The 12,930-nt window shown below is 51.6% G+C and overlaps 2 protein-coding genes across 2 annotated transcripts; one reads left to right on the top strand and one right to left on the bottom strand.

Annotated features, from left to right (window-relative positions):
• Positions 1 to 2,983: 2,983 nt before the first annotated feature.
• GGS23DRAFT_548880 (ATPase, V1/A1 complex, subunit E) lies at positions 2,984 to 4,830 on the top strand. The gene is made up of 3 exons (XM_051515183.1): positions 2,984 to 3,341; positions 3,507 to 4,015; positions 4,142 to 4,830. Exons 1-3 carry the CDS (start codon positions 3,309 to 3,311, stop codon positions 4,290 to 4,292), a joined length of 693 nt encoding a protein of 230 aa, XP_051376276.1. The 5' UTR covers positions 2,984 to 3,308; the 3' UTR covers positions 4,293 to 4,830.
• An 8-nt stretch (positions 4,831 to 4,838) lies between these two features.
• On the bottom strand, positions 4,839 to 7,514 carry GGS23DRAFT_612707 (uncharacterized protein; the record flags this gene model as incomplete). Its single annotated transcript, XM_051520509.1, has 2 exons — positions 4,839 to 6,110; positions 6,285 to 7,514. The coding sequence occupies 2 exons, from the start codon at positions 7,512 to 7,514 to the stop codon at positions 5,235 to 5,237; spliced, it is 2,106 nt and encodes a 701-aa protein (XP_051376275.1). The 3' UTR covers positions 4,839 to 5,234.
• Between the last annotated feature and the right edge of the window lie 5,416 nt (positions 7,515 to 12,930).

Raw genomic sequence — 12,930 nt, 5'->3', positions numbered from 1 at the left:
AATAACGTAAATATAATCTTAATCGGCGACTTCTTTTAATTACCCCTAGTATTATTAAAGCCTATTTATACTTTTAATTCGACGTATCTTTCGGTAAACGAACTCGTCGGCTATAATACGTATAAAGCTTTTTTTAAGTCGGTATTTCTATCGGTAGTTTAGCGCTAGGTAAGTAAGGACTAAGCGCCTTTTCGAAAAGCGTTAAACGAATTACGCTTAGCGTAAGTTTCCGCCGAGTCGTTTTAGCTTTTATCTACGAGAATAGCCGCGGTACTAACTAAGTAAGATCGTTTCGGCTTTAAAGAAGCGGTACGTATATACTTTACGCGTAAAGAGGTACTTTAATATAATTTTAACTATTTCGTAACGCTTAATTCGCTAGTTATTTAAACGTACGTTATTTATTACGGCCGAGGAGCGTTAAACGCGTCTAACGACTTAACCGGTAATCTCTTCTCTAAGCTATTACTCTATATAGGCGCTCGAGTAATATTATTACGTAATATCTCTTCCGAAATACGACTTATAAATAGCTCCTAAGGCTTTATTTACGATATAAGTTAAGCGTAAGGCGTTAATCCTAAACGCGAGCCGCTAGTAGTAGTTATAATAACTTTCGACGATTACGACGGACCCGGGTTTAAAGATACTTAAGGAAATAAGCTACGCGATTCTCGAGGGAAAAAGGTAGTACTAATATTACGCGAGCGCTAGGAATTCGATTATAAAGATATCTCCTATATACGAAAATAATTCCCTTTAATTATTTCATACGTAATAACCGTTTATAAAGCGTAGGATATTATTATTCTTTACGTTATCGTTAGAATTATAGAAAAGGAATTCGCGTTAGGGTTAAATTACGTCGCTTACTCTAGGGTTACCTCGTTATAAGGCCTAATATTCGACGAGCCGTTTTATAGGAATACGGTATATAAGGAGCTAATAAATAATAAGTTTCTTTTTACGTTCGCTAATATTTAAGCTAATATATATTTCGTAAGTATAAAAGCTAAGCTAAAAGATAAAGATCTTCGTTTACGTATATAATTATTTACTTAACCTTTATACCTATTACGATATCCTTATAAATAACGTACTCTAGCGCTATAAATAACGAATAGGAGTAGCGTATATACGTTAATTCTATCGAGCGAGTATAGTTTATAATACTTTAATTAATTTTTATATAGCTAAACCGCGTAAAAGTAAAGAATACGGATATAAAAGTAACGTAGATATATTATTTTCTATATAAGAATACGTTTTTCTTGTTTTAATTACGGAGCGTTTCCTAAAGTACGCCGCTTCTTCCTAACGTATAAAAATATCGCGACTTCCTTAGTAACTAGCGCCGTACCTTCCTTTAATCGCGACTTCCTATAACGCTTCCTTATTTACGAAATAAAATAACCTATTTCCTATTATTAATTACTTTTATTATTTCCTTTCCTTTTTCCTTACGCCTCTTATTCCTTTTATAACTACGTAAGTTTAAACCTTCGTATATAGCTAATTAAGCTTAAAACGAACGCTAACGATATTTCGTAGTATTTTATTTAATGAAATAAGATTAAAGTAGTTAAAAAAAGTAAGAAATTTAATACGCGCGTAATAGATTTAGTTAATTAAAGTAGTATCTAGGATTTCGATTACCGAGCTCGCTAACCTAGGCTTCGATTAATTATCGGCTAACGACGCCTACCGCGTAGCTAGTATTAATATTACGATAGGTAATATTAGCAGCCTAGCGGCCGCCGGCGGCGGTAACGACCTTTCCCCTTTTAATATACCTTATAAAGTAAGTTATACTTTACGAACTTTATAGTATAAAAAAAAATACGCGATTAAGTAATAATATACGTAGGCGTTAATTTTATTATATAAAATCTACTTATAAACCGAGTCCGCTCCTTTATTAATAGCGACGACGACGACGACGACGATAACGACGACGGTAGCGACGACGGTAGCGACGACGACGGTAACGAGGAAAGAGCGTTACCTTATAAGGTATACTTTAAACGAATTAATCGATTATAAGCGAACGCCTACGTAAAAAGAACCGGTATATAAAATAGCGTAGAAAACGCGAAAAGTTACGTATACGCGATAATTAATAAGTATAAAAAATAATCGCTATTATTATTACTATAAAGGCTATTACGCTTACGTTAAGGTACCCCGGGAGGCCGAGCTAGAGCTTGTTAAATTTATAGAATTAAAAAAAGCTTTCGATTTTAAAAAAATTAATAAAAAGGTACGTTAATACGTAATAAAGTACGCTAGCGTAGAAATTCTAATTTAAAGTAGGCTTTTAATAAAATCTATAAGAAAACTAAAAAGGTAATCCGGAAGACGGAAGAGCGGGTTATAAAGCAATAAGGATTAGATATTAACGCTCTTTTTAATAACGAATTATTACGAGAAATCCTACGTATATTACGAGAAAAAAATACGGATACGTAGAAAAAAGTAGAAAAGAAACGTAAAAAGAAGTAATAAAGATATAAGTTTAAGGGTTTCGTAGTTTTATTAGGCATAGCGTCCTTTTTTAATATAGAAATTACGTACCTACGTAATTTTAACTTTAAAAAAATTTTTCTATACTAGATTTCTTTTATATTTTATTCTTTTTAAATTCGTTTTACTATATACGTTTTTTATCGTAAATAATATACGCTTTATTTAATATAATATACGTTAACGTAAAAATTTAAATTAATTTCGAATTTATAAAAGATAGTTTCGTATGAACTATAAGTTTTCTATATATAATTTCTTACGTTTTCTAGGTTTTCTATAATAAATAAAGTTCGTAGCTTTAAAAATTAATATTAAATAAACTAAGTATACTTTCTATATCTCTCTATCCTTCGGATAGGTTATTATTTTTAGCGTTTACGTTAAAAATAAGCCCGAATTATTCTGCGAAGCAGAATAATTCGGGCCTTATTTTATTCTTATAGTACGTGTATGATGTACTAAATAGCCCGTCCAGCCGATTATGTAACGCATTCCGCCAGCCCGTCCCTCGTACCTCAATCTCATGTGCCAAAACAACCCATCCTAGCATATCACATTGAGGCTTCATTTGCTGCCGGAAAAAGAGCTGCCCGCCTCCCCAGCCTTCAGCTACACCACCACTGCATCTCTTTAGCCTCCGCTCTGCTTCTACCAACCCCCCCATCCACCATCCATTGACTGCACCACCGACTGAGAGCACCCCGTCCTATCGGCCTCCTTTACCCCCCTCAGTCGCCCTTCGCCCTTATCCCGAGCTCCGAATACCCTCATATTCTCCCAAGATGTCGCAAGTCCACGCCTTGTCCGATGACCAGGTAAATAGCTTCGCCCTGACCGCAAGCCGCTGCACCCTCTCCCCGACCCGAAAAGTGGAAAATAGAAATATCCAAGGGGGTTGAATCCCCTCCCCGGAATCCAAAACAACCCAGGGCAGCCGCGATACGATGCCATGCTAATCCGGCGAAACCGCAACGAGGCAGGTCGAGCAAGAGCTCCGCAAGATGACCGCGTTCATCAAGCAGGAGGCCCTAGAGAAAGCGCACGAGATCGAGATCAAGGCGAACGAGGAATTCAGCATAGAAAAGTCGAGGCTCGTGCGCGAGGAGACCGACTCGATCGACGCCGCCCACGCCAAGAAGCTGAAGCAGGCCAGCATGTCCCAGCAGATCACCCGCTCCACCGTCGCCAACAAGACCCGCCTCAAGGTCCTCGCCGCCCGCCAGCAGCTGCTCGACGACATCTTCGCCGCCGCCGCCGCCCGCCTCTCCGACGGCACCGCCGACCCCGCCCGCTACCGCGTCACCCTCAAGAACCTCCTCCTCGAGGGCCTCTACGCCCTCGAGGAGCCCGAAATCCAGGCCCGCGTCCGCAAGGCCGACTACGACATCCTCCGCCCCGCCATCACCGACGCTGAAAAGGAGTACAAGAGCAACACCGGCTTCGACACCAAGGTCACCATTGACGAGGCGAATCCGCTCCCAGAGGGCAGGTGAGTTTTTTGCTTCCCCCCCTTTGCTGAGCAATTTTACCTATCCTTTCTTTCCTCTCGCGCCGCGACACCCCTCGCTACTCCCCAAGGCACAGCGTGCTAAGTACAATCCGCGTTCGGCCACAGCTCCGGAGGCGTCGTCATCGTCGGCGGCCAGGGCAAGATCGAGATCAACAACACCTTCGACGAGCGGCTGCTGCTGCTGCAGTCGAGCAGCCTGCCCGCCGTGCGGCGGACGCTGTTCGGCGAGAATCCGAACCGCAAATTCTACGACTAAGGGGGGGGGGGGGCCCGAACTCGGCCGGGCTAGGCGGCTGGCTTGTTCGACACGATCCGCGGGCGGACGAATTCCTCACCGTCGCGGCCACACCCCCTCCCGCGCCCAACCTCGCCGGCTGCACGCGCACTCGACGGCCCGTATTCAGCGCGGGGTGGCTGGGCTGCGGAACCCGGATAAGTCGAGCAAACCAGGGTCGGACGTCTGTCTGCGAGAAGGAGGGGAAGGCCTTAGCGAAGAGGGGGGCGGGGGGGGTGACGAACGGGAGAAGCAAGGAGAGAGATATTAGGAGCGTCGCACACATGCGCAGACACATTACACACGTACATACATACACACAGACAGGTACTACCTCACCCCTCCTCCATCTAGATAGGGGAATCCGGGGGCGGGGAGGGTGATAGAAAGGAGACGAAGGGGTTCTTGATCTCGTAGCCGCTGCTCGCACCGGGAGGCAGTAAATCGGGGCCGGGTAGACGCGGCATGCTACGTGCGTACTCGGTCCGCTTAGCCCGCCTGCCTCGCTGTCTACCTCACCCCCCCCCCCCCCCCCCCCGTCTCTATCTTATCTCTATACTGGTGGTATAAATCGTCTTAGAAGCACGGGAATAGAGGGACGCTGCTACGCAATCATCGTCAAGGTAGACAGGAAGAGGAAGGGGGAAGTTCGTTCTATAAGAATCGACGTGTGCGTTAGATATCCACGTATAATAGCACCCTTCCTTAGCTCCGAGCACACTCTACCTATCGCGCCGACAGAGGGAGCACGTAGCTATCTAGACTCCTCGAGGTGGAAGCTAGCGACGTCGTCTGGTGGACGTCGTCTATCCCCCCCGTCCGCTCTGTTCCCCATCTATCCGTCTACTCGATCGATATAGCAACCCATTAATATACTAACTCCCATCTCAGCATCTCCTCCACCACCCTCTCCCTCTTAGCCATCTACCTTAACCACCCCCTTCTTCCTCTCCCCGCCCCGCCACCCCTCAGGCCCTCCCTCCTGCTCCCGCTCCCGCTCCCGCTCGTGCTCGTGCTCGCACTCCCGCTACCGCTGCCGCTGCCGCTCTCCCTCTCCTTCTCGCGCTCGCGCCGCCCCGCGGCCCAGCTCTTCATGAAGGCGCGCTGGCGCGGCAGGTCGGCCGCCTGGCGGGCCTCGCGCTCGCGCTCGCGCTCGCCGTCGTGGTCGAAGATGCTCGTCTTGGGCGGCGGCCGCGACCGCACCGCGTACGCCAGCCGCTTCGCCACCACGTCGATCGACGCCTTGGCCACCTTGCGCTCCAGCAGCGCGCTGTCGTGGATCCGGTCGTGCGCCGCCTTGAGCCGCGCCGCCAGCGCGTCCACCGCCGCGTCCGCCGCGTCGCCGCCGCCGCCGCCGCCAGCCGCGCTCCGGGGGCCGTTCGCCGAAGTGGGCTTTTCGCCGGGGCCGGCCGGGGACGAGGCGGTAGTGGTAGTAATGGAGGACAGGGGCGAGGCCGAGGGCGACGGTCGCAGGAATCCGCCCCCGCCCACGGCCGTGTCGACGAGCGCGAAGAGCGCCCGCAGCTGGTCGTAGTCGGCGTCCGGGCCGACGCGGAAGTCGGGCTGCTCGAGGCGGTGCAGGATGTCGGCGGGCGCGAGGGCGTCGTCGACCGGCCGGGTGGTGATGCTGCTGGTGCCGCTGGCGGGGATGAGGACGAGCGAAGGGAAGAGCACCGCGGCCGCGAGGCGTCGGCGTAGGTCCTGCAGCTTCGACGTGGTGGCCGGTATGCGGCTGATGGGCAGGATCCGGTGCTCGGGGGAGTCGACGATGGATAGGAGGTACGAGGCTAAAGTTCCGCACTGGAGGAAGAGGGGCGATGGCTGTTAGTCTTGGTTTTGTCACACGTGTACAGGAAGTTAGGCTAGCTCGTAGGCGTATGCGGGAGATAATGAGGGTGCGGGATAGGATAAGGGAAAGGGGCGGGTTCGGACGAGAGGGAAAAGGACAGAGAATTAAAGGAGTGGTTAGCCTACAGAATCGTTCCATTGGCGCGTCCCAGACTTGGGCAACGCTCCGACGAGGGCCTCTATCGCGGCGGCGTGTTCGGCACGGACCATAGTACTGATGACGGGGTCGAGGCCCATCCGTAGCAAAAGCTGGACGGCACCTATGGCGTTGGGCGCGCTTAGATTCGGGGCTATGCGTTCCACGAGGCCCAGGAACGCCGCGAGACCCGCCCAGTCCCTACCTGGGTACGGATCCTCGGTCCTGGGTAGGCTTTGGAGCTTGGTGTCCCCGTCCCCCTCTTCGAGGAAGGCGTGCTTGGGGCCGCCGATCTGCGCAAGCATGGTGTACAACCGCGCGTCGTCGACGAGGCGGGCGACGCTGCCAGAGCATAGAGCCACGATGTTGCAGTACTGCGTGCGCAGCTGCGCGTTCCTCTCCACGCAGACCTCGTCCAGAACCCAGAGGAAGAGCTCGTCCGGCAGTGTCCTGCCCTTGACCAGCATCGCGTGGGGTAGGCCGAGGATGATGGCTTGGTTCCGCGTGCGTGGGTCCGCCAGGAAGCGCCAACACCCTCCCGCCTCCCACTCGGGAAAGACCTTCCGCGGAGGTTTGAACAGGGGCTTCTCGACGTTGAAGAAGTAGTGCGCCCTGCGAACGCCGTCGGCTCGGGTGCGGTTCATGGCCCTCAAGAGCTTGTCGCCTTTGGCTTCTTCCTCGTCGCCGTGGAGGAGCGCCTTGGCGGTCTTGTGCAGCAGTGCCGGATTCTTCTGCACGTCTGTGAGGTGCGGCGCCCCGTCGTCGATATTGCCATCTTCGTCGTCGATTTGGTTGATGAGTTCATCAGCCCGTCTGGCGCTCTCGTCGGCGCGGTCGGACTGCCGCGTATGGTTGACCAAGTACTTGAGATCGTATTTGTGCTTCGGCTGTACGGCCAACGGAGACTTCACGGGAGTCGATGTGGAAGCTATCCTCTTGGCCGCGGAGACCGGGGCGAGGGGGCCGCGCTTCCGCTCTATGAAGGCGGTGATGGACTCGAGGGAGTCGTCCGAGTCGCCGTCCTCATCATCGGAGCACCTAACCTCCTCGGTCCGAAGGACGGGTTTTGGTGTGGGTTCCGGGCGCGTGGCAGGAGATGAGGGCGGAGCCCGTTCTCGCTGCGGTGACGCGGCTGACTGGGATTGGGATGCGCGGCCTGGACCGGGGACGGCGGCCTTGGTGAAGAAGCCCCTTATGTCACGGTTCCGGAGCATGGACATATTGCCGTTCGACATGTGTGCCCTGCTGGCTCGTCAGTACCGGCGCGACGCTAGCGGCGGGCGGCAATTTGCTATCTCGTGCTCTCGTTCGACCCCGAGCCCCGAATCAACCAGGCGTGTGGGTGTGTAGGAGGCATGTCGGCGTGTCGGCGTGTCGGGCACGGAGACCGTGGACGTGTGGCGGGCGGTACGTGGGAGAAGTACCAAGTACCGTCAGTTCTCCATCACTGGGAATCCGCCCAACGAACGGTGGAGACGCGTCGCACAGATGTGGGCCCGCCTGGCTCTGCGCCTTCCGCGCTCAGACGAAGCGTGTTGGGTCCAGTTGCGGCTGCCGTGCCACTACGGCGACACTGTCGAACAGAGGTATTGCCTTGGGCTTTGGTACTTCGGGTGAGGGTAAGAGGTACCTGCCAGTACTGCACCCTGTGTAGGTCTAGATATGTACCTTTCTATGTAACTCGTGGAGGTTGACGACCTCGAGCGTTGCGTCGTGCCCAGTACCTTAAGCAGGAGTTAAGTGGGTAGGCACCTCAGACACCTGTCGAATTTAGGTTGTAGGTACCTGGGCGCCTGCCTCCACGTATAGGATGTAGGTAGATAATACATACTAGGTACCTACACCTACAATTCGATTAGTTGAAGATGCAGTGGGAGATATTAAGTAGGTACCTGGGTATCTAGGTACCTACCTCTTATTAGGCACCTTAGGTAGGAGGCAGTTAGGACGTACATGCCTACTACGTTAGGTGGCACTAATAGGCGTGCCTTCCAAATCATCAAACTGCGGAAGGTTTCCCTTGATACGGGAGCTAGCCGGATGGGCAAGTGTCGGTATCCCGGTGACCGCTACCTCGACGGTACCTCTCCTCGCCGCTAGAAAAGAGAGCGACGCACAGTACCTGCAAGGTATACGGGTGCGCAAAAAGGGCGACGGGGCTGGGGCTGGTAGGAGACCGGGGGGTGGGGCAGAGATCGAGCCGGTGATATGTCACTCTTAGGGGTCTCGGGTGGTTTCCCGTTGCAACCTGACCGAGACCGAGACCGAGTCCTGTGTGTATTCTGTATTTCTTCTTTTGGCGAGTCTTGTTTTGGGGGCGAGATAGCGACAATCCCCAATCCTTCAATGCATCTCACAATCTCACATCCCGCCCCGTACACGTTACCTCATCCGGCCGCTTCCCAATGATGGCCAATCGATGGGACTCGCCCGCTATTCTCACGTGTCTATAGATAGCCCGCCAAGGCTGAACTTGCTAGGTACATACGGTGGGTCCCTGGTTGATCGGTATGCGTTGTACGCAGGTACGTAGAAGCCAGATCTGCATGTGTACATACTAGTAGGCGCACGCTCTCCTTTTCTCCTTTTTTTTTTGTAGGATTCCGGCTGCACCTACATACGGTATGTATAAGGGAGGGAGATTACTTGGCATCAGCTAGCGGCGCGAAAAGGGGAAGCGGATGTTGAGGTGTGTGTTGTATGTAGGTATTATATGTATACGTACGTTGTATTGAGAGCGGACGGAATACTGAAACCCGTCGTGATGACACTGCTCAAGAGGCACTGTAACCTAGCCATACTACCTACATATACTACCTACATATACTACCTACATAACATAATAGACCTTTAGCAACTTTTAATCTATCTGCTACGTACCTCGTGCTATGTCAAGACTGATGGTAGTCGAGTGCGACTTTGACGATTCCGGCAACTCCTTAACTCTGGGATCTACCGGATGATCTGCCGCCGGAGTGCTCAGTTGAACGTACTTATGAGCACTCAAGGTTAGTCGTAGTAGGTAGGTCTAGGTAGCTCTTCAGAGTATGTGCGGGGGGCGAGCTTTTAAGCATCCTACATTCTAGGAGAGCTATCGCGATTACCTCTAGCATCGGGCAGCGACCCGGTTTTTCAATTATGCTAGTCTGATATATGAGTCGAGTCATGTGAAATACGAGGACGCATTATGGACACGGGACACTACGGCGTGTAGCTCGCGCCATACACATCCTTATTTCCGTACCCAAGATATGACTGCGGGCGACGGAGCCGAGGCGTTGAGGCGGGGGCGGTGGCAGCGCATTTCCAGTTTGGTGGGCGCCGCGTCATTAGACCATTCTCCTCCAACCAGTTTGCTTCCGAGACGCAAAACACTTATGGAGGGGGGACCCGGCGGAGTTCGCGATAACGCCATGGCGACTCGCCCGAGTGGGGAGTGCCCGGCGGACTTAATGATCTCTTATCAACTACCAACATAACGCATGCATATATGTAGTGTAAATGTGCATGCCATTGGCCTGAATTCGGACAGGCCACTCGGCGCGAGTCAAAGTGAGCAAATAAACATGATGCGGGATGTTGATGGTGATGCTCATGTCGATGAGCATATATTAGGCATTAGCATGGAAGTACACGACGAACACGGAGTTGAACGGCCCTCCCAGCCATCGCTACTATCGCCGTCACCAAAAATGAAAAAGGGGTATGAGCTGGCCGCTATGAATACCGCGAGGACGTCAGATTACCTCCTACCTATGTAATACAGGTATACATTATGAGTATATAGCCTCCCCCCGGTCGGCCCGAACCATTGAAGGAGCCAATGTGTGGCACACCTCGACTTTTAGATGTACCTACCTGCGTATACATACGTAGTACGTGGTAGGATGAGCTCCTGAAGGGATACCCTACTTTATTGTGACGCCGGGGACAGCGTAATGGCGTAGTTGGTGTAGGTTTAACGTAGGGTTAATGTAAGTACGAAGGATAGGAGTTTTATGGTCCTATGTCTGAATATCGACACTCTGCAATTTAGGTGGGCAGCGGTTCGCTATTCACAGACGGAACTGAGACGGGATTTTAGCCCGATATAATATAAAGGTACTGTACGTATGTGCATAGCTCGATTCGATACTCAAGTCTTGACTCGGGCGGTTTCTAGCGCCATAAGAGAAGGGCACTGCGGAATGCTAAGTGTATATATAGAAATACATGCATGCCCGACTTACTACTTGTCTCCTACTAGTAGGCGGTGTACTAGTCGATAAGAAGGCAAGTTGCCAGATTCCCGTGACGGCAGAAGTGACATTGAGCGAAGGCGTCCAGGGGTAGAAGTAGGGGGTAACCATTACTGGCAAGTATGTACACGTATGTATTAGTCGGTTGGTTGGAGTTCCGCCTCCTGAAGGATCTCTTACACCCCGGCTGTGCCCCTCGATCCCCCCTCCCCGCCCCCCCTAAACCCTCCAAGATACTTCCACTATGATGTGCGTTAAACGATCCAGGAGTGCGGGACGGACGGGCAAACGAAGCGGAGGGAGGGAGAGAAACCAATAAATCGATTCGGAACTGCATTTGGCGTTATTGGCGGAGCGCTCGCGGGGAGGCAGGAAATGGAAACGTTCTGCTAGTTCATCCGTCACTCAACAGCCTGGAATTGTTCATGCTAGGTGCCAGCGCAATCCAGGTACGCGATGCCGGCCTAACCTACTTTTGGCCACCTAGACACGAAACATCACTTGGTGTACGGGATGGAGGGTGAGTGCGACAGGTCCTCTCCTTTTTCCTCTGCGTTTCCCTCTTCTTCGCTTTTGTTAGCACATGGGAGCCTGCCGCGCCAATTGTATGATGGGCCGTGCATAGCCTGCTGTCGAAGGGCTGAGTTTTATGATTTGACGTCGTCTCGCCGCTAGAAGAGAAATAGATCTCGTGGAAGCAAAAGACGGCGGCTTCACGGAAACCCGCAGAGTAGCGTGTAACCGGTGCGTAGCGCCGACGGGGGCTGAGCTATATAGTATAGTACAGGAACCCAATGTACCTGTTACCTACCTGTGGTAACACCGGTAGTGACGGTAATGACGATGCTTGGCTCTTGTTTATCTCCGGTTCTTTTTCCTGATTTGAAAGAGGAGCCGTGCGAAATTCTGGAAACCGGGCCCAAGACTGACCGGGCCACCACGAACGGGATAATATCAAGGTGTGATAAATACCCATGAACGCCGCGTCGACATATAGCGAGCCGCGCCGACGTAAAAGCCTATCACGCTGCTATAGTGCAACGCTTCGGCGAGTGCAAGTTTCAGGGGTCGGCAACCGTCCGGGCCGTTGCCGAGAGGTGATTAGCAAATTCAGCCGCAGGGGAAGGGTAGAGGGGTGGAATGCTCTAGAGAGAGGGAGGGGGAGGGAGGCAGGGCTTTATGTGTGTTAAGGAGTGGTAGGCGTTAAACGCGTGTTGGTGTTGGTATACTACGTGCATTGGCAGACAGAAGAATGTTTTGGGTGAATTCCCAGGGCCGCGTCTCTCTATATTTCCGCCGGCGATAATAGGTCTTAGCACTACCCACTTGTTGCTGTAGTAAGCTGGAGAGGGACTTGGGCCGTACGGTGTTCCACCCACCAAACCACCAAGGTATTTTCCAATAGTCTCGATCTCATGGCTAGATCCGTAGCCACATGTGTGTTTTTATGAATCTTTTCCACGTGCAGACTCGACCGACCTTTGGCGGACGGGGTGGTATCGTGAGGATTCTCACCCTGCATAAGAAAATGATCGTAGGCGAGATCGTCGCGTTGGAGGCATTTTCTTTGACGGCATAAGACAAGGGGGGATTTGTTAGCGGCAGCACAGGGAGGGAGGGGGGTCGGTAGGGCGTCGCGCAGTCGAGAAATGAAATTGGCGCTACAGTGCAAACCGGATTTGCCAGGCACGGGGTGAACAGCCACAATAGCTCGCCTATGCAACATACACAAAACCTGGGCACCGACTCCCTCCGACCACAGAACCCGATGCAGATACACACACCCTGAGTGCCCCCACTTCCGTGTGCGGCAGTACTCATAGAGGAAGAAAAGGCTACTTGAAAGCACTACTCGGATATTTTGCTGGGTATGCAGCGCCGAGTGCGAGAGATAACTTCAAGGAAAGTTATCGAGGGGTGCGTAGCAGGGAGGTTCTCGGCGGTTCAGACGCAGAACTGTCAGAAACACCTGTGTACCGTTGCCCGCTCCGTGTGTGGTTGATAACACACATACAGGTACCCAGGCAGAATGTTGATTTCCAATCACGCCCACTTTGTACCTCCCTCTACCGGGTTGCCTCTTCTTAATTAACCCTCAATGCATCGGCAGCATCTAGAACGACTTATACAGCCAACCTCGTATGGCGCGCCGCAATCATAAGCGACAATGCACGACGCCATGGCGCTTTGCCACTTGGATAGCAGCTGGCGACGCGGTCTTCGGTCCCTCCCGCAGCATAGCTGCTCGAAATGCTCTCCATTCCTGACAACGGCGAAAAAGAAGAACGTCCCCGGGGCTCCCTGCGTGGGAGATACCGGTGAGATGCTACCGCATAGGGGCACATACGTAGGTAGGCATGTGTACATGTAAGCAACAGCGACACGGCATCTATTAATA

Source organism: Durotheca rogersii (genome assembly GCF_024521655.1).
Source record: "Durotheca rogersii strain YMJ 92031201 chromosome Unknown GGS23scaffold_2, whole genome shotgun sequence".
In the NCBI taxonomy this organism is placed as follows: Eukaryota; Fungi; Ascomycota; class Sordariomycetes; order Xylariales; family Xylariaceae; genus Durotheca; species Durotheca rogersii.
Note: the sequence above shows the minus strand (reverse complement) of the source record. Positions and strands in the feature narration are given on the sequence as shown.

Bases quoted from the DNA above. Each gene is read 5' to 3' on its own strand.
- GGS23DRAFT_548880 (XM_051515183.1), top strand. From the start codon at position 3,309: ATGTCGCAAGTCCACGCCTTGTCCGATGACCAG. The intron at 3,342-3,506 runs GTAAATAGCTTC...GCAACGAGGCAG, and splicing joins ACGCCTTGTCCGATGACCAG to GTCGAGCAAGAGCTCCGCAA. The intron at 4,016-4,141 runs GTGAGTTTTTTG...GTTCGGCCACAG, and splicing joins AATCCGCTCCCAGAGGGCAG to CTCCGGAGGCGTCGTCATCG.